At 52.3% G+C, this 20,194-nt stretch overlaps 1 protein-coding gene across 3 annotated transcripts in view; it reads left to right on the forward strand.

Annotated features, from left to right (window-relative positions):
• Nucleotides 1-20,194, forward strand: part of POU2F3 (POU class 2 homeobox 3) — a 102,948-nt gene that overhangs the window by 27,943 nt on the left and 54,811 nt on the right. For 2 of the 3 annotated variants that reach the window (XM_044258053.1, XM_044258050.1), the window contains one exon: nt 5,658-5,726. In XM_044258053.1, coding sequence (XP_044113988.1) covers nt 5,658-5,726 — 69 coding nt within the window. Of the gene's footprint in view, nt 1-4,918; nt 5,027-5,657; nt 5,727-20,194 lie in introns of those variants that run through there. The other variant, XM_044258051.1, reaches the window with a different exon arrangement.

Consider the following 20,194-nt stretch of genomic DNA (forward strand, 5'->3'; position numbering starts at 1 on the left):
TTATTGGGATTTAGGGCTGTTGATGGGAATTTTGTACCTGGACTCCTTTCTGCAAGAGGAGGGAGGAAGAGTGAAAAGAGGCAGTTTTCCTGATCCACCCCAAGGAACAGAGCCGTCTGGAGGCTTTGGCCCTTCCTGGGGGAAACAGGCAGCAGCAGGTGCATGGGGAGCCCCAGGGTCCCCAGTTTCCCAAACACGGTCCTGACAGGGCTGAATGACAGTCAGGCTCACAGAGAGGTGTTGACTCTGCGTGGATCTCCAGGTGCCAGGACATGCCAGAAAGGGCCAAGGGAGGCCAAAGGAAGCATCCAACTGGGTGTCATCCAATATCTGGAGAAAGTCTGTTTCCAAACCCTGTGGCACCAGCATGGAGCTGGGCGTTCCTGGGGGCTGTTCCCCTGCTCTCCCCACTGCACTTCCCATCAAGAAGGCCTAGGCTGGAGGTGGAGCAAGACCTCAGAAAAGTGGGCCTTCGGCAGGAAGTTCTTTAGGGACAAGATCAGAGACTTCCTAGGGGGTTTCCACCTCATTGTCTATGGGAGGCTCCCACTCTGGGGGAAGTGGGAGGAGGTGGGACAGCTGAGACCCAGCAGGGAAATGCCTAGGGGCTGAGAAGATCTGGCAGAGAGGAGAGCATCAAGAGGGCCAAGCCCCCCCCACCCCGGCCTTGGAGGAAACTTACCGTCTCCTGGAGGCAGGGGCTGTGAACGCAAAAGGAGAGATTGAGCTAAACCTAAGGGAGGGTTCCCGTCTACCTTGGGTGGGTTACCTGACTCACTCGTCTACACTCACTTGCTGCCCTTCCCCAGCCCACTTCTTTATCTGCCTGCACCACCCTGAGAGCCCTCTTGGTCTCGGCCCCTCAGTGGTATCTCGTTCCCCTTTGGTGGCACCTCAGACGGATCTCTTGTCTTGGGACTTTCTGTGGATCTCTGACGGGGTCTCCATTTGAGGGCTTTCCTTGCTAGGTCTTCTTGGGTTTTTCGGTCTGAGGTCATCCTGTGGGGTCTTTCGGTGTGGGCCCTGCCATGGGGTCTGTGAGGGAGGGTCCCTCTGTGGAGTGTCTCATTGCAGGTTCCTCTCTGGAGAAACCTCAGTCCAGGACCCTCTTGGTAGAAATTTGGTCTCTTCTGAGTCTTATCTCCCCCTTCCTCCCCTCACACACAGTAATTCTGTGTCCTGCTCTTTCCTCACAAACAGCACTTTACCTGTGAATTTCCAGTCCTGGGCCCTTGGGGACTCCTCCTCCACTGATATTACTGGAACAGATTGGGTGAGGGAAAGAGAGGGAGCAAGAGTACACAAAACAGGGCACAGGTTCTCACGGGGTCCCACACTCAGGTCCACGAGCTGTGTGTCGCCTGAGTCGGCCCATCTTTCCACACAGGTGACCTGGGTGCAAGCCGTGACTCAGGTCAGCCTGGGGTCTGAGCACTTTGTACTTTATAGAGCATTTCTCTCCAGAAACATGAACACCTGAGCAGGCATGAGGTCACCAGACACAGGGGCACCCCAGCCAAGGTGTGGGGGGGGGGCCTCCCTACTCCCAGGTCAAAAACAAGCAGAGGGGTAGACAAGAGTCAGACAGACAGCTGAGGAGGGAGAAAAGAGGAAAAAGAGGGAAACAGTGGGAATCTGGCCGGAGGGGAACACCTGGTTGGCCTCAGGGTATCTTTTTTTCTGTCTTTCTCCTCACTGTGAGCTGTTGCCTATCAAGGTTGGGATCAAGTCTCACAGATTAATACCAGTTACAGCTCGGGAATACCATTCAGGTTGGAAGGCCTCATTGTGAGAGGAAGTGGCTTCATCTTGAAGAAGTGACAGAAGTCTATTCCAGGAGACAGTTGGAGTCACGACTAGCTCAGAAGGAGGACTGGGGGGCCCGCTGGTTTCCTTCTGGTAGAAGTGCCCCCACGGGTGAGCCTGTGAGGAAGGGAGGGAGTCGGGAGGCAGCTCCAATCCTTTCAGAGAGATGAAGATGGACAATAGGAGAGAGAAGGGTAGGCTCCCTGCACCCCCACCCCACCCCGCCCTGGCAGAGCGTTCAGTACAATGGGCTCTGGGTGTTGAGTACAACGAGGACTCTCTGTCTGCAGCCTGGGGAAAGCCTTGGACTTTGCTCCTTCAGCCTCACAGACGCATCCTGGTTCACGGATGTGTGAAGAGAGGCTGCTGTGGGTCAAGCCAAGGCACAGGGAGGGCAAGGCCAGTAGCCGGTGTCTTGCCCCAGCTTCAGAGTGTACTGGTGCGGGGGACGCAGGTAAGGGTCTGTGTCTGGAATCTGGAATCTTACGCCGAGCCCCTGAGCCTCCCCAGGGAAGGGAGTGATGGCAAGAAGCCTACTCAGTCGCCTGCCTGTCGAGATAAGAAGAGCTGAGAAGACGAGCCCCACCCCACACCTCCCTTATTCACCCCTGGCAAGTGCTGTCAGACAAGCAAAGGGCTATGGCATCTCAGGGAGTTTCGGTGTTGGCCCATTTTCAGGCTGAGACCCAAGAGTTCGTCCCACCCATCGGCCTCAGCCTCCTACCCACAAGAACTGGTTCTTAGTCTCTCAGCATCCTGTGGGACTTCGGAAAAGCTTCTGTAGATATCTCAGCCTGCCCCTCCATCCAGGCTCCAATCCCTGTCCAATCCCAAAGTGTCACCATGTCACTCCCATAATGGGTACATGAAAGGAGAAGATGTCCTGGCAGAGTATGGGCCTTTGCCTCCTTCAAAAGTCAATTTTAGACATGATTAGGAGTACCTTTAAAGCTAATTCAAAGGCTGAGTGAGAGATGGCTTTTGGCTATATTTAAAGGCGATGCAGGGAAAGGGTGTCAGAAGGGAGTCTGGGTTACAGGCATGAAATTGTGGTTTAGCTAAACAGTTACCCTTCTTAAATATCAGGAATTTGAAATAAGTTGATTTGAGAATCTGGTCATCATCCCAGCCTTACTGCCTCTTAAACTCATACAGTCCTCAGGAGCTCTTTCCCCATGAAGTCAGAATTTGGAGAATGCCTATGGCTTCCCAGGTAAAAGACAAATATGGTAGTGCTGAGACAGAAAACCAAAGCTATTTCTTGTTCTGGGAGAAGGGGACCAACCCAGAAACCTGTGTACCTCTTTAGTTCATTCTTCTATGGAGAGCTTACTTTGCGCCAGGAACTGTGCTAGGCACTTTTCATTCAGTATTCTGTTTGCTCCTTAAAAGAACTCTGGGAAGTATCATTAGTCCCAATTTTTGTTTTTAATTTTTTTTTTAACAAGAAACCAGCACAGAAGGTAGAGATAGGTGGTTTTTTTGTTTGTTTTGTTTTGTTTTGTTTAAGATTTAACTATCTATTAGATAGAGATCACAAGTAGGCAGAGAGGCAGGCAGAGAGAGAGGAGGAAGCAGGCTCCCCACTGAGCAGAGAGCCCAATGTGGGGCTCGATCCCAGAACCCTGAGACCATGACCCGAGCTGAAGGCAGAGGCTTAACCCACTGAGCCACCCAGGTGCCCTGTTTTTAATTTTTTTAAAGAATATTTCATTTATTTATTTGACAGAGAGAGAGCACAAGCAGGAGGAGCGGAAGCAGGCTCCCCGCTGAGCAGGGAGCCCCATGCAGGGCTGGATCCTAGGACTCTGGGAGCAGGACATGCACTGAAGGCAGATGCTTAACTGACTGAGTCACCCAGGTGCTCTTCGTTATTCCCAATTTTTAGATGAGAAAACTGAGGTTCCTATACGTGGCCAGGGTCCCCCACTAGTTAGTCATAGCGCTGGGATTAAATCCAGGTCTGTGGGCCACCAAAACCAACGCTCTGAGGCCACTCGAGGCGCTACTGAGGCAGTTTAGAAAACTGAGGGGCCCGTCTCTGCCTTTTTCCCCAGCGCCGTTGAAGAATCCATATAGGGGAAGCGTGTGCTGAGCATATCTGTGTTAGGCTGTGCCCAGCTCCAGGGCTCCTACGAAGCAAAGCCCATTTCTCTATGGGAGCAGAAGGTGAGGAGCAGCCGAAGCCCTTTACGACTGTGTCCAGGGGACCCACACTAGTTCTGCATATTCACGTATGACTGCCTCTCTAGAAAGTCTCCAACTACAGCAGGAAGGGCTTAGGCTAGGCTCAAGAAATGCCTTCCTAAATGTAGTACAGTGGGACAGGCGCTGCCGTACGGTGGCAAGGTCTCCCCTAGAGGTCTGTGACTGTGCAGGACGCGGAGCACCAGGATTTTTACCTGGGAGTCCTCCCTTGGTGGGTCTCAAAATTATTCCTCAGATCACAGTGGCTCCCATGGCTGCTTACTCCATCCCGTTTCTGGAGTGTTCTAAGAGCTGGAGAGCCCCTGAGCCTCGGTCTCTGTCTTGCTTGGCATGGCAGTCACCCCTCCCACACCACCGTCACTACACCCCCAGGGGCCATAATTTAAATCTCTGCCAGAGCCACACACATCACTGCCCGGGGTGGGGGGGGAGATGGTTTCTCCCTGCTTTTCCCGCTTTTCCCCGGGTGGAGGTCCACCCTTTTCCCCTCATCCTGATCATCTCCAGACCTCGGGCGTCCAGACTGCCAACTGCCTGATTACCTGATGCAAATTAAGACTGCATGCTCAACTGGGATTGGCTGGGGAGCCGGGGATGCAAATTGCCTCACCAAGACTTTATCTGGTTTGAAAGAGTTAAAGTGCTGCCCCAGAGAAGAGGGTGGGGGTGGGGGTGGGGGGTCAACATGATTTGAATAAAATATTCTTCTGTCTTTAACGGCTTCAGTATTTGGGTGGTTTAATAAGGAGAGGAGCTGAGAGAGTGAGTTAGTTCAAAGTTGCCTCTTTGCTTCTCTCTGCTGATCCTGGAGGAGACTTAGGGCCTCTTAGGTGGTGGCAGCTGTCTGTTATGGGTAAATGTTTAATTTATTGAAATGAAGCAGGACAGCGAGGCCGGACCAGCAGCACTAGGGGGCTGAGATCAGGCCTGGTGTAGGTATTCTGTCTCTGCGGGGCACTGACCCGCCCACCATCCCTTTCTCCCTGAGCACGTTGAAGGAGTAGGAAAGAAGGTAAGGAGAAAGATCACCGGAGGGCCACACAGGAGCTAGGATTTGATCCCCAGACAGTGGGCTCACCTCTGAGAACCAGACAGAGAGCAGGGGCAGGAATTGGGCAAGAAAGGTGAGAAGGGCAAGCCTGGGTTCAAGGGTGCTCTTACCTCCCTGGGTAGGGTTATTATGGGGAGGGGGAGCAGGAGAGGGGGGACGGATATTTCTTATGCTACTTTGAAAAAACAAAATAAATCCCTCAAATCCCAAAGGCAATGAGGATTCAAAATGGGAAGCCGTTCCCACCCCGCCACCCCCACCTCTCCATACCCCTCCCCTTGTTAAATTTTTACTAACTGAGCCTGGTGATTGAAGGAAGTGACAATGAATGATGCAAAAGGTGAGAGATCCCACAGTAGCAGCAGAGAAGGGGGAAAGAAAGGCCAGGGAAAGGAGGTGCGCCTGGGAGGAGGGGGATTTGTGCCCTGAGCTTATGAATATTCTAATGGTTGTATGTTCGGGAATCAGGAATTTGAAAGTCTGATGGTTGTTGTAATTACACATTCATCTTTGCTGTTTAGTTAAAGCCACATATGTCATAGCAAGAAAAATTGTGACCTGTTATTAAAATCAGTTTGTGTTTTCCCTGCAGATATCAAGATGAGTGGGGATGTAGCCGACTCCACGGATGCTCGCAGTGCCCTCGGCCAGGTGGAGACAGGTAAGGGTCTTCTCTTCTGGGGAATGAAGCCAGAAAGCACAGGTGGGAGCATGTTGTTGCAAATTGTCATGAACAATACGGTATCTTTTCTTGCTCCATCTTTCAGCCAATCAGACCCCAAAGCTGGGTCTCCGGCAATGAAGGAACCCCCGCAGAGACATACGATGTGACCCTGAAGTCTTGGAACAGTAGATAGTGGTCTAAAGGGGGCCTAAAGCTCCGGAACTAGGCTAGGAAAGGGCCAGATCCTGAAAAGCAAAAAGGAATCAGGGAAGTTAGGGAGGAGATCAACTTCTTGATGCTCCTTTCCAACACCTGTGGAAGCAGCGGGCTGTGGTCCTAGCCTCTCTCACTGAGAGAAAGCACTGTGTGTCTTCTGTAGATGGGGACCGAGGCCTTTTAACCCCAGATTTCTCAATAGGCCCTCAAGGAACTAGCCCAAGAGGCCCGTGCACAAGCTTTCCTCTTCCAAATTACATGCATGTGGGTGGTAAAGAGACCCAGAAAGAAAGGCTCGGAGCCTGGAAGAGGACTTTGCTTTGTGAAGAAGAGAACGAGGGCAGGAAAGAATTGAGAAGAAAGTTTCCTAGCTCTCTGCTTTTAACTCCACAGTCCAAGCTTTGCTTTGAAAGCTCCATATAATTAAAAAGAACTTAAAGAAACATGAGTATAAATTGTAACACCACCAAATAACTTTAATAGCCTTCCAACAAGACCTCAATTAGTCTTTCATCTGGATCATTAGAGACATAGAAATTAGAAGTGGAAGAGAATCAATGTCCCCCAGAGCTAAACTCTTTTCCAAGTCTTCAGGTGCAGTCTAATCCCATTCTTGAAGCTTGGGTCAGGGGCAAGATAATTGGGGGTCCTGGGGAGGGCATCTGCAGGACACACTTACCATAAACTTTTCTGCTCCCCAATTTAATATTAAAACAATCCAATTGTGCAGGTAGCAATACACATGGAAGCTGTGGGTTCTACGTCTTTCTCTGTGAGTAGCGATAGCTGGGCTGGGAGAGTGTGGGCCAGTTGTGCTCATTTTTCAATTGAGTTAATTGCTGAGTATGTTATACTGAGGGTCTGTGGAGGGGATACTTGTTCTCACCAGCGGAGAACAGAATTTCCTCCAGCCTGGAGAACTGGAGCAAGGCTTTAAAATCAGTTTCAGCTGGGGTTGCCTGGGTGGCTCAGTCGGTGAGGCACCCAGGCCTGGATCTCGGCTTAGGTCATGGTCTCAGGGTCATGGGATCCAGCCCGGCATGGGGCTCTGTGCTCAGCATGGAGTCTGCTTGGGATTCTCTCTCTCTCTCTCTCTGTTCATTGGCTCTCTGTCTCTTCATCTCTAAATAAAATCGTTAAAACAAAAACAAAAACGTAAAATCAGTACAGCTGGAGAGTTATAGGCAGTCATGGCTCTGACACTCTGCCCTGGAGAGGAATCAGACTCCAGAATCCGCTATGCAGGAGATCCTGGGCTGCCCTTTCCTGGTAACAGGCTGGCTGGAGCCAGTTCTGTTCACCTGGGCCAGGCATACTACCCCAGGTGTGTGCGGACACAGCTAAGAGAGTGGCCATGTGGCAACAAGACCACACTGGTATTCTGCGACTAGTTAAGCAGTCAAGTCAGGGTAACCATGTTGGGAGTGGGCAGGAGCTACATGAAACCCTAAAAGGTGAGCCAGGAGAGAAAGGGAGTTCAGGTCCTGGGTGGGGGTTTGGAAGATGAAGCTGTTAGAGAGGATTCGCCCAGGTTCTGGCCTCTTCTCTGGAACTCTTCGAGTTGTGCGTAGACTAAGTCAAAGGAGAAAGAATCCGGACATAAGTTAGCACTTTGGGAATCTGATCGCCATCCTAGGTTACTCCCAGTTCCTTACGTGACCTTATCCCAGCCACTTTGCCTCCTTAGGAGGCAGGAATAGGTGATCTTTGAAGGGTATGGATTTAAAATCACAGCTTAGGGCGCCTGGGTGGCTCAGTGGGTTAAGGCTTCTGCCTTCGGCTCAGGTCATGATCCCAGGGTCCTGGAATCGAGCCCTGCATCGGGCTCTCTGCTCAGCAGAGCCCCTCTGCCTGCTGCTCTGCCTACTTGTGATCTCTGTCTGTCAAATAAATAAATAAAATCTTTAAAATAAAATAAAATCACAGCTTAGCTGCTCCCCGGCTGTATGATCTGCTCCCCGGCTGTATGATCTGCCTTAACCTCATCTCTTCTGTAGAGAGGGGCAATTAATGTCGCTGAGATGATGTTTAGAGCCCTTAGCATAGCGCTTGACACATGGCAGCTCTGGTCATCATCACATCCAATGACATCGTCGAGGACCTGTGATTCTGTAGTTTGCAGAAGGAGCAGCGTGGCTGAGCACTTTGTGACTCCAGGTAGCTGCGATGCCTTTCTCCCGGTTGGGTCAGGCCAAGTGGGTCAGCCTCCAAGGCTGGTTTTTCTCGTTTCCCATTCAAGAAGGGATTCTGTGTGGGTCTTCCTCAACTCCAAGACCAAGAAGTCTGTGCTCTGTGCTGTCTGGAAACTTCTCTGCCCCTAGAGTCTTCCCTTCTAGGGACTCAGCGCCATGGCGGGCTAACATCCATACTTAGGTGATCAGCAAATTACTGTATGTTTTTAAGGGCAAGAAAAAAGAGGTAGCTAATTAAAGTAACCAAACTTCCTGGAAAGTCATTCTGACTCATTTTTTTTTTACAGAGAAAAGCTTATTATGAGTCACAATGGTTACCAACTTGGTTAAATGGCTTCCTTTGGATTTTTAAAAGGCAGATTCCCCTTCCCAGCAGTGCGTGAATTAGGGGGTGGTTTGTCTCTGAGTTTTAAAGGAACTACAAACAAAAGGTGACCTAGAAACCCCCAGCTCTCTGAGAGCACCTTCTGTGTTGTGTGAAATCCCCAAGGGGCACAAGGGTTGGGAGCTGGGAAAGGGAAGTCATTTCCCCATCCACACAGGCTAGGACTGCGAAGAAGAGCCTCCTCAGGTCCAGACACAGACCTCCTGGCTGGTAGACACCTGGAAGGCATCTCCGTCATTCTTCCCTTTCCTCCTGCTTATAAGGAGCCGAGGCACGGAGAGACAGAGGACAGACTGAGAGCTCAAGGCCTCCGAGTGTCTTTGCAGCAGCACGAGCCCCCAGAAGAGTTCCCAATCCCCTGTTCAGTCCTTCTCCCCCACCCTTGCCCCCCACCCCCAGAGGACTGGAGCCAAATATTTAGATTTCCAAATCATCAGCTTTTCTATCCTTTCTTTTAGTTCCCTGACTGTTATTTTCCCTTCATCCTTGAAGCTGACAGCATTTTTTTTTTCCTGTTCTCAACTGAGCGGTTGATAAGACAATGCAGGCTTACCCGCATTTTGAAAGCTCCCGGGGCTGTGACTGACAAGCCCCGAGTGCCCATACAGCTAACCCTGTGACTTTTGACCACACGGGTCACAGAGTGGCCTCAAACGGAGGACAGATACGCTGGGCATGGGAAGAAGGAGAGAAACTTCGGCCACATTCACATAGCCTCTTCCCCATACCTGAGGACAAGGACGTGGGCCTCGGATTTCACAGGCATCATCACATTTCATTCTTACGATCCCCGTTTTTAGCAAGGAGGAAACTGTGGCTGAAGAATGAGAAACTGTCTTGCCCAGGATTTTACACCTTCTAACCAGGAATCAAACTCGGGCCTGTCTGACTCCTAATGAGATTTTTTTTTTTTTAAAGATTTTATTTATTTATTTATTTATTTGACAGACAGAGATCACAAGTAGGCAAAGCAGCAGGCAGAGGGGCTCTGCTGAGCATGAGCCCGATGCGGGGCTCGATCCCAGGACCCTGGGATCATGATCTGAACAGAAGGCAGAGGCTTTAACCCACTGAGCCACCCAGGCGCCCCTCCTAATGAGACTCTCTGATCCTGGCTCTGCCGTTTGCTCCTTGCAGATTATTGGGCAAAAGCTCCCCACCAGGACCTTTCTTTTCCTCCCATAAAGGAAGGATTTGGGCTGGGTAATCTCTAGGAGCTGAATCTTGAAAACAGTGCATGTGTTCCGCTTTTCCAAATTCGCTGTTATCGTGTCCCATGTCCTGCGTTTTTGGAAAGGCTTCCTCAGAGCTGAGCCCTCCCTTTCCGGTACATCACCCTCAGCTTCTCCCCGGTCCCTTCTTCCCAGTTCCCTTCTCCGTGTTCCCTTGGACACCACCAGCCTCCTTGCTCTGTTTTCCTCTGAGCCCTCTCTCCGACCTAGCTGGTTGTCTCACAACCAACAGCCAAGGAGCACGCTAGTGTAGACCCTGGGATCAGAAAGATGAAGAAACCATCCATGTCCTCAAGGGGCTTTCCTTCTATCACAGGAAATCATGGTGGAAGGGATGAAGGTGATAATTGTGTCTAAAAGACCACATTCAAACACCTAATGTGTTCGGCTTTTGTAACAATTCTATGTGGGTTTGTGTCATCATCCCACTTTGAAGTTGAGGGATTTGAGGCTGATTTTCCCAAGATCCCATACCTAGCAAATGATATGGTTAAATCCGAGTCTTTCTAGTGACTTTCTACCCAAAGATGGTGGTGGGAGACTGGGGACCAACACAGGAGCCAGTGACAGAGGACACAAGAGACTGGTAGCATCAGGTGCCAAGATGATGGAGGGGGACACCAGCCGAAGGGGCTGGTGGGAAGCCAAACCCCTGAAAGGTGGATTGGTATAGTCCAAGAGCCAGAAGCCTGGTCTGGGGCCAAAACATCCTTGCTGGGGGACAGCAGGGACTCCAGTGAACTGGGGAGGGTGAGAATCTGGCCTCAGAGAATTTTCTCTTTCCCTTCTCTCATCCTGAGCCAGCCTCACTAATGCACCCGTCACCACCCCCCACCAACTCTTTGATGGGACCCTGGGGTGGAGTTGGCAAACCCAGATGATAGTGGGGCAAATTCCTTGGCACCCTTGTCGTGCTCGGAGATATGGGAAGGAAGAATTCTGTGAGGGGATCCAGGGGAGGACAGGGAGCTAGAGATGAGAGAGGGACTGAGCTTTGTCTGTTGTCCTTTCTGGCCATTCGTTGTCCTGTCAGTGAGGCAGAATGGCTAACTTGCCCCCCTCCAGAAGGACCTCCAAGGCATCTTAGCTCTTTGGGAATCCTTTTGCCCTTCACCCTGTGAACTTCCAACATGGCTTCCAACATGACCATGAAGGGGAGTACAGATAGGCTAGTGCCTCTCATAAGGAAGAATGAGTAACTGACCCAAGACTAGAAAGTCCTTCTCAACCAACTCATTCCTCACCATCTCCACCCTCCTGAGTCCTCAGTAGCCAAGGGTAAAGAAACTGTGTCTCATCACAACTAAGAAGTGAGGTTCTAGGCAGCAGCAGGCAAAAGCCTTTTAGAGATGTGTATGTCTTTCAGTCCGAATACATATAGAATAAAATGATTCTTTCCATGACAGAGAGGACAGCAGAAATCTAGGAAGTACTTGGGGTGGGGGGTGGGTAGTGAGGAAGAGTCTCCCACTGACAGCCCTTTCTAAATGAGGTGCTCATGCACACACACCCGCCCCTTTCCTGATTAAATGACGGAGTGTATGAGTGTGCTCCGCAGAGCGTACACCCTGTACAAAGACAATCCATCATTAGGTTGATAATTACCAGAAACATTCAGGAGACAAGACAATGCTCTGTCACTGAGCGATGTGGGCCACGTCTACTTGTGCCCCAGACTTGAGTTTCCTCGTGGTAACAGGGGGAGGAGGGTGCTGGAAGAGTGAAAGGAAGGGGATGAACTAGTGGTCTCTAGGATTCGCACCTGCTGGCACTGGTCCTGCGCCTCCCCGTGTACCTGCTCGCTCCCTCACCTCTCTTGAAGAGGAAAGTGAAGCCACAGCCCTTACAAGTATCCAGGGGGGGACTGAGATGAATTTTTTTTTTAAGATTTTATTTATTTATTTGACAGACAGAGATCACAAGTAGGCAGAGAGGCAGGCAGAGAGAGAGAGGGAAGCAGGCTCCCTGCTGAGCAGAGAGCCCGATGTGGGGCTCTATCCCAGGACCCTGAGATCATGACCTGAGCCGAAGGCAGAGGCTTAACCCACTGAGCCCCCTGAGATGAATTTTTGAGGTTGTAAGGATTCTGTGGTTGGAGGGGTTCTTGTCCATGCCTCTCTCTTCCTTTGGTGACATTTCAAAACCATCCCTGGAAAATGAAGGAATCTCCTGGTGTTAAGAGGTATTTTCTTTAAGAAGAGCTAAGCCCACAATTTCTCCTGGCCCCCTATTCTCATAGGATGTATTCCTTAGTGCCTAGAAGTCCATTCTCATCTCTTGCCTGAGACCCCCACACTGCAGCATAAGCCTGTTGCCTCTTGTGATAGTCCTCTAAACCAGAACGCTTCCAGTGTCTGTGAGAGGGAGATTAGAAGGAACGAACTCACCACCCAGCCTTCAGACCATGGCTCCGTGTGCCGGAGATCCTGGGAGAGCAGCTTGTGGCGTGAGGACTCCCCTGTCTGACCCTAGCCATCTGAGAACCCTCCTAAACAACACAGCTCTCACCTATACCAGCCTTATCACTCACAGACTCTTACTCATTGGTGAGTCCCAAACCCGAGCCCCCAGGGCAAACAAGGCAGGATCCTGCTGCCCAGATGAGCCGTGGCTGGCCGGGTCCGTCCTGCCTGGCACCATCCGTTCTAACTTGTGGAGGTCTCTTGAAGGAAGTGGCTCCCACCACCCTTGCCTCCCATCTTTGCAGCCCCCAGAAGAATGTGGACAAAGAAAACAGGCCCAGTTGGGGGGGGGGCATCCACGTGCTGTCACCATCCACATGGTTTCATCGGTGGGCGTTCCTTAGGGGGCACTGCCTCTCCAGCAATCTGGGGTACAGGACCTGGTCCACTTCTGGTCTATCACAGACCGGCAAGCGGTCCTATCGCGCAGGACAGCAGATCTACCCACCACACACATTCAAGCCAGTCTATACCTGCCGTCCACAGGAAAAGCCCAGTCATCACATGCCTGGGTCTCTATTAACATTTCTAAGTTCACTCTCGGTGTTTGTATTATCTGGTCTCAGACTTTCGCACACGGTTTGCAGAGCAGCTCTGACTGTTGGAGCACCCCTCGAGGGACCCCATCTTAGAGGGGTTGGCATCGTGTGTCAGAATGTCCCTGTTCCTTGGCATACCATGAGCCATGGATGCATCCAACCTTCGGTATATAGATACCTTTTTTTAAGATTTATTTATTTGACACAGAGAGAGCACAAGTAGGCAGAGAGGCAGGCAGAGAAAGACGGGGAAAGCAGGCTCCCTGCTGAGCAGAGAGTTGATGCGGAGCTCAATCCCAGGACCCTGAGATCATGACCCGAGCTGAAAGCAGAGACTTAACGCACTGAGCCACCCAGGCCTTCGGTATATCTTACGATCTTCTTCCCATGCCTCCCCTCCCACTGTGGGTATCGTGGGTGTGATGCCAGAGAGATCCAGCAGGAGAGGTGGGTCCCAGGCTGTCCTCCATGGGCAGGGGGTGCATGACAACCCCCCCCCAACACACACACAGTGGGAGACTCAGACTACTGCCACTTGCTGGGCCTCAGTCCCTCAGTAAGGCACCCCACATCTATAGCCCACCCCCGCCCGCCCAGGTGTGAGTAAATGCGTTTGGTCTCTTGGGTCCACCCTCTTCCTCCAGAAACAATTAGGGCAAAGAACACCTGGTGTGGAAAAGTGCTGACCAAGTGGAAAAAGAATTTAAAGAGAAAGGAGTTACTGAAGTAGGATGTCTTTCAGGGACTTGAAGGCAGCCCAAGTCTGGGCAACTGAAATGCAGTCCTACCGTGCCCCTCCACAGACCCGCTCACGGACTCACACTCACAAAATCTCCACCTCCGAGCCCTCCGGCCCACGGGGGTGCTCCCGCTGGCAGTCTTCCCTCCTGGCAGAGGCTGCTCTTTCAAAGGCAGCCTGGAGATCCTGGGGGTGGGGTGGTTGCGAACTCTGCTGGAGGGGCCGGCATTTGCTAGTGGGTCCTCTATTGAAATCACCGCCCCTAGGAAGGGTTTTGCCTGGAATCACCCATCCATGGGAAGAGCTACTGAGAGGGAGAAGCAGTTTTGGGAGGAGAGGGAGGGGATCAGACCTGGGTGTCCTTAAAGGGAAGCTGCGGGAGGTCACCCCAGCTAGGGCTGGTCCGCGCCACCCCGCCCCCCTCCTGGAGCCCAGGTGTCCAGCTGGGCAGGGCAGGTTTAGAGAATGAGCAGAGTCCTCACGGGTGGTCAATTTAATTTCCAAGGACTTCAGCCACTGACATTTCTGTCCCTTTCTGCCTCCTCTGGGGGTTGGTGCTCCCTGGAGGGGGAATGGTGCACTTCTGGGGTAACAAGAGGGCCCTGGGAGACTCAGGGAGGGCAGGCCTTTGTGCCAACCCAGGAGCATGGGAAACTGAGCTACAAGCATCTCCCAAAAAGCACCAGTGCTGTTGACTCAAAAAATAATAGGTGTTAATTTGCATGGCATTTTACATACAGGTTCTGTACTGGGCTTTTCATCTCCCACCATGGTTCCATGGAAGCCCCCTAGATGTCCCCTCTCCCGCCACCTCCTTTAGGGGGCCTTTCTGTGTCCTCCGGACTCCAGAACATCCCCCGCCCCCCCAACACCTAGCCCATCCTTGGATTAGCCCAGGTCAGGAAAAAAGTCATCTGGTCTTGCTTGGATCGACTTGGTCCATATTTGCACTGCGAAAGCAGGCAGGTGGGCTGGCAGGTCTAGGCCCCGCTGGCCACCTCCATTAGTGGTGCCCCACCTGCCTGCTATGGGCCTCAGTGAAGCCCCTGGCAGGGGGCTTGCCTCACCCCCTTCCCACATCTGCTCGGACTGGGAAGAGGAACAAAAAATCTAAGCCAGAGAGCCCAGAGAGGTGCCGAAAGGAGAGGAAACCCAGTGGTTGCTATGACGATGGGGTCTTGGCGCCCAATTTGCATAGGGCGATGATTTCCATACTGCAGGGTGAATTTCCATATCCCTGCCTCAAAGCCTGTTGGGGCGGGGAGGGGGAGAGAGGAGAGGTCATTTGAAATTCAAATGAGGATGATTAAGGTTTTCTTGAGGAGAGAAGCTCGGACAAAGGGGGTGAAGCCAGCTGGCACATGTCTGCCCCAGGCTCAAAGTTATCAAAGGGAGGCGGCACTGGGGCTGACTCCCTCCCAACCCGCCTCCACAGGCGGCGAAAGAGCTGACCGAGGTCAGGCTGGGCTGGGTGCTACTGGCCTTTGCCTCCTGGGAGAACCTGGTAGGTCCCCCTCCTCCCCCTGGACTCCGTTTACCCCTCCATGTCCTGAGGACGCTTGAGCTCAGAGCAAGAACACACCATTGAGCGTGTTCTACTTCTGGACTCGAGCCTCCTCCCTCTGGTGACCACAGACTGGTCATCTCAGTTTTTCCACCCATGAGATTGGAAAAACAATCTGTACTTTCCTGTTTGGCTGCAGAGACTTGAGGACAGACGGATTCTAGCCTCTGCCGTCCACCTGAGCTCTTAGACAATCACTTCCCATCCTCTGGCCTGAGTGTGCATTGGATGACAGGTGTGACCTGGAGCGTCTCTGCAACCACTTCTGGCTCTGAGATTCGACGGCGTGAGAGCCCTCGGATCCTCCGCACACACCAGTTGCTATTGGAATGATGTGAATTGCTGCACCTCTGTCCGCAGCTTGCCAAGGCACTGTCATGGGGGAGTATAGACTTTGGAACCAGAGTCTGTGTGCGAATTCCAGCTTCTCTGCTTACTAGTTTCATGACCTTGGGCTAGTTACTTAATGGTTCCCTGCCCAGTTCCTTAGTCTGTAAAATGGGGGGAATAATTGTACCTATCTCATGACGTTGCTGTAAGGATCGAACGGGTCAATGTTTAACTCCAACACACTTACCTCTGTGCCCGCCGTAGAGTAATACTGTTTGCTAGTATTAGTATCAGAGGCATCAGGTGGCCACACAGTGGGGCAGGAACTCAGCAGCCAATCCAGGGAACCTGTCTGCTGAGTAGACCTCCCTATGAATTCATTTGCTTTGGCCAATACACTGTTGTAGCCACTTGTATTTTGGAGTGGGAAGCCTGCTTCAGGGTAGGGTCCCAGGAGCAGCCCTCAAAGCTACGTGGTCACCCCACTGGGCAACTGCCCAGCTAGAGGGCTAGAAGGGGTCAGTGACCTCTAACCCTGAGGGCTTCTTCTATGGCTCCTGACTCAAGCCCGTCTTTATTTCTCAGAAAAGAGAGAAATTACAGGAGGAGGGGAAGGAGCAGGTAGAGAGACCCTTTCCTCCTGTGCTAAGGCACAGGCCAGGTGTCATGACATTAGGTGACATTGATAGTTCTGGAAAATCTAAAGGCCCTTCCTTTGAGTTTCTACAGCAACCTCATATGAGGCTTCATCTGGAGATAGGGCGATGTAGTACGGACAGACAGCCTTGCCCGGTGGACAGACTTGGGCTTGAGTTTCTGCCCAGTGATTTGCTAATCAGGGATCTTGGGCAGGCCAATGAACCCCTCTGAGCCTCCTTTCCTCATCTGTGAAATGGGGATAATGAAAACACCTACTCATAGGGTGCTTGTAAGTGTTAAATGCTGCATGTGTATAAAATGTTTACTACAGAGCTTGGTGCGTAGTAAATGCTCAATAAATGTCAGCTACTAATTATTCCTTATTATTTGAAAACAGTGTTCTGCTGCCAAAATGTTTGAAAATGCTCTGATCTAGTCCTATTCTCCTGTTTTATGGGGGAGAGCCTGGGGTCAGAGAAGGGGAATGACTTTCCCAAGGTCACAGTGGGGATGTGAGAGGGAGGTTTCTTTAGGAACACTTTCCCCCCACCCCAGAGGCATATTCTCTATCCTTTGTTTTTGTTTTGTCCTTTCTTTGCATTAAGCCTCTCCCCTCTCTCTCCTCACCACCCTTCCCTCCGAGGTGGCCCCTCCAGCCGCCGAGGGGAGGAAGACCTTACTCTACTGGAGGGAAAGCAGAGAGAAAGACGGTGGGCTCTGGGCTCTGCAGGGGGCTGTGTGACCTCTAACAAGCCCCACCCTCTCTGAGTCTCTAGTCACGGGTGGAACTGGAATGCTGTCACTCCAGCCCTGTAGACCTCACAGGCCAGTGGCATGGGGATCTGATAACGACCCGGAGGGGGAAAGGCACAGCACAGCAGAGGAGCAAACCCGGTGCATGTCACGGTGATCGTGTGTGTTGGCAAGGACACTGGCCCTGGGGCCAGAGCTTTGAGGTCCAAGTTCCTTTCCCTGCCCTCCCCCGCCCCACCCCAAGTTCTGGCGCTGGGACCCAGCCTCGGTTTCCTTGTCTGTAGAAAAAGCTGTGAGGAAGGAATGAAATGAGAGTCTCCTGGTGGCAGCTTTTGGACCTGTAAGTTGTTCCACAAGTGTGAGATCGAATCTCTTGTCCAAGCTTTCCTCCTACGCACGCACCCCTCTGAGCCGCACAAGGACCTCTGTGTGCACGCAGGAGAGCCCAAGCCCAGCCTTGTGGCCCCCTCGGGCAGCCCCTCCTGTTCTTCTCACTCCGCGTCACTCTGCTCCGGGAAGAGGGCTAGCATAGAGCTGCTCCGTCTCCCGTACTTAAGGCTCTTTGAACCGCTTCCTTCCCAGGGCTGGGCCAAGGGCAGAGTGCTGCTGGTCTGGAGTTGACCCCCACGGGTGTCGCGCAGAGTCAAGGGTGGGCATCGGAGCTCCGGGGATTGGTTCCTGCTGTGCAGCTTCTTACCTGTATGATCTTTAGCTCATCACTCGTCCTCTCCAGGACTCAGTTTCCTTACCTGGAAAGGCCAGGGATAGCATTAGGAGTCTCTAGTCCTCTTGAGCCTGAAATACTTCTGATCGAAAAATCCCAGGCGAGGGGCTTCTCTGAAATGTGCCCACGAAAGCCACCAGAACCCTGGCTTGCTCACAGAGTTCTTCCCTTGGAGCTGGAGTTTTGTTTTCTAGGCTCAGGGGACTATGAGTTGAGACTTTGGCGGAGACCTGGCTCTTCTGGCCGCATTCCTTGCCGCAGGGGCCTGAGTCCCTGGCCTGTTTTTCTGGAACGTGGTGCGTTCGCCCGGATGCTCCTTCAGTGTGGTTTCTGACAGCGTTGTCCCCTTTGGGCCAGCAGGAGGTGAGGGGGTCCCATGGGGGAGCCCTGGGGAGTCCCATCTACCGCTCAGGCTGAGAAGCAGTGGGGATTCTGGGGCCTAAAAAATGAGAAGACCGTGTGCGGAGCCTTTCGTTTGTCAAAGAACGTCATGACAGAGGGCAGGGGAAGCTGGGCTTCCCTTCCAGCCAAGGGGGTGCCCTGGAGCCCCTTGTGTCCTCCATGGCTCGGCCCCAGGCTCTGGATCTGTGGGAAGGGACCAGAAAACAAGGCTTCAGGGTTCAATCTCACAAGCGTGTATGGAGAGAACAGGCCTCAGGTCGCTCACCTGGGCCGTGTCACCAGGAATCCCTGAAAGGTTTGCTCTGTGGCTCTTCCTTGGGGTAAAGAGGAAGGAGTTTTAAATCCTGAGCATTCCCGGCTCCACACATGGCTGGAGGTCAGGGGGACCTAAGAGGGATCGTCCTGTCCTGGAGTGGCACAGGGGTTTCTTCAGGACAGCTCTTTCTGACCATCAGCGGCTGTCACCAAAGCAGGGACGTTAGGACAAGTAACACAGTGCAGTGATGCATTTGTGGTGCTTCCCTGGGCTTGGCTTGCCCCCATGGGCATGTCTGCCTTTGCTCCCTCCACCCCCAGAGGTAAAGTGACGACCGAGGACACCGAGCTAGTGGGGAACTGGGAGTCAGAGCTGTCCCGACCCTTGAGCTAGGGCTCTGTCTCCTCTCCATCCCAGGTCCTGCATCCCATTCTTCTGGGGTTTTCAGGGGGTTCTCCTCAGGCTCCCCCCTGGGCATTTCCTCGCCCCTACGAAGGAGATGGCAGGAAGGCAGACAGAATTTTTTATTTTAATATTGAAGGGAAATTGAAGGCTGCGGAGATTAAGCCTCTTGTCCCAAGTCCAGTGTAGAACAGCCTTGGCAGCAACCCTCAAGCTCAGTTTCCCACGTGTTCTCTGTATAGAACTCTGACCATTAGGCAACACTGCCAGTTCGTTGGAGGAATCTCAAGTAACAAAAAAGGTGGGCAAGTTGTCTGTGGGGCCCTAGGTGGGGAAAAACCCTGCTTTGACTGGTTTAAATGCCCAATGCCCGTGCCAGGAGGTCTCCCCTGGTTTGCTCTGGGAGCCGGCTGCCCAGCAGTTTCCAAGGTCCTGGGAGCTCTAATCTTGGCTCCCCCAGGAAGTCCCCACCAGCTGCCAAGTGGTCATAAAGTGGTCCTGGAAGTCTTACTGGGTTATACTGGGTGCAGAGCTGGTGAGAAAAGAAGCCGTCTAGAACTGGGAGAGGTTCAGCCCCATTGCTGAGCACCCTGCATTGTTTACCAGGCAGAAGTGAAAAATCCTGCTGGGACAGTTCTCCGTTCCTGTGCTCCCACCTCCCTCACCCAGAGAATTGCTCCCCAGGCAGACTCACATCCCCGTTCTGCCAAAGCTATGCAAATCAGCAGGCTCTGCTGCTCCGAGGTGAGAACGCAGAGGGCTGGTGCTGGTGCAGCTCCCAGTGTCTGTTGTCGGCCCCCTGGGGTCCTGATAGGTCGTACCAGTCCCCTAACCTCGCTGAGATTCAGTCTCCTCATCTGTGAAATGGGGGTGAATAATAATGTTTCATCTTCCCAAAGGTAAGGAACTTGCCCCCATGATCTCCTGAGGTCTCCCTGAGGCACATGACCCAGCGTTTCAAGGTGTTGGCTCTCCTCCCGCTTTCTTTCTGGAAGCCTCATGGCCCAGAGATTGCCAGGGGGCCATGAGAACCCAAAGAAGCTTGGAGAGACCCCAGCGGGGTGGCCCTCCCAGCTTGGCATAGATCTCACCCATTTGCTCCCAAGACCTCCAAACGGGGGAATTCTAAAGCCACCTTCTGGAGCCCTTTCTGTCCTCCCCCCCTTCCTTCTGTGTCTTTATTTTTTGTTTGTGTGCAGAACAAACAGGACAGAGGGAAGTGGTTAGAAGAGCTCATTGGTCCTTTGTGTGCCGCCTCCTGCCTATGCTGCAGACGGGGACATTTTCCGGGAGGGGAGAAAAACCCTGGTGCATTTCAACCAGCTGCATTGAATGGAAAGACTTCAGAGATGGAAGGAATGTTAGAGGTTCCCTGAAGTCCCCCTCTTGATGTCATCAAATTGTCGCTCAATTCAAAAACCGCTTCTGTAGCATCCCTGGAAACAGGAGCAGCCCCTGGTTGAATATTCCTCGCAATGGGGAGCCCTCACGTTGTGAAACTGTGGAGTTTCACTGCTGAACACATCCGCTTTTCACAAAATTCTTCCTCCTACTGCGATGAAGCCTGCTTTCCAGCAGCTTCGCCAGTGGCCGCACTCTTGTTCTCAGCTGCTGCAGGCTACGTCCGGTG

This window comes from Neovison vison, chromosome 7 (assembly GCF_020171115.1).
Source record: "Neovison vison isolate M4711 chromosome 7, ASM_NN_V1, whole genome shotgun sequence".
Classification (NCBI taxonomy): domain Eukaryota; kingdom Metazoa; phylum Chordata; class Mammalia; order Carnivora; family Mustelidae; genus Neogale; species Neogale vison.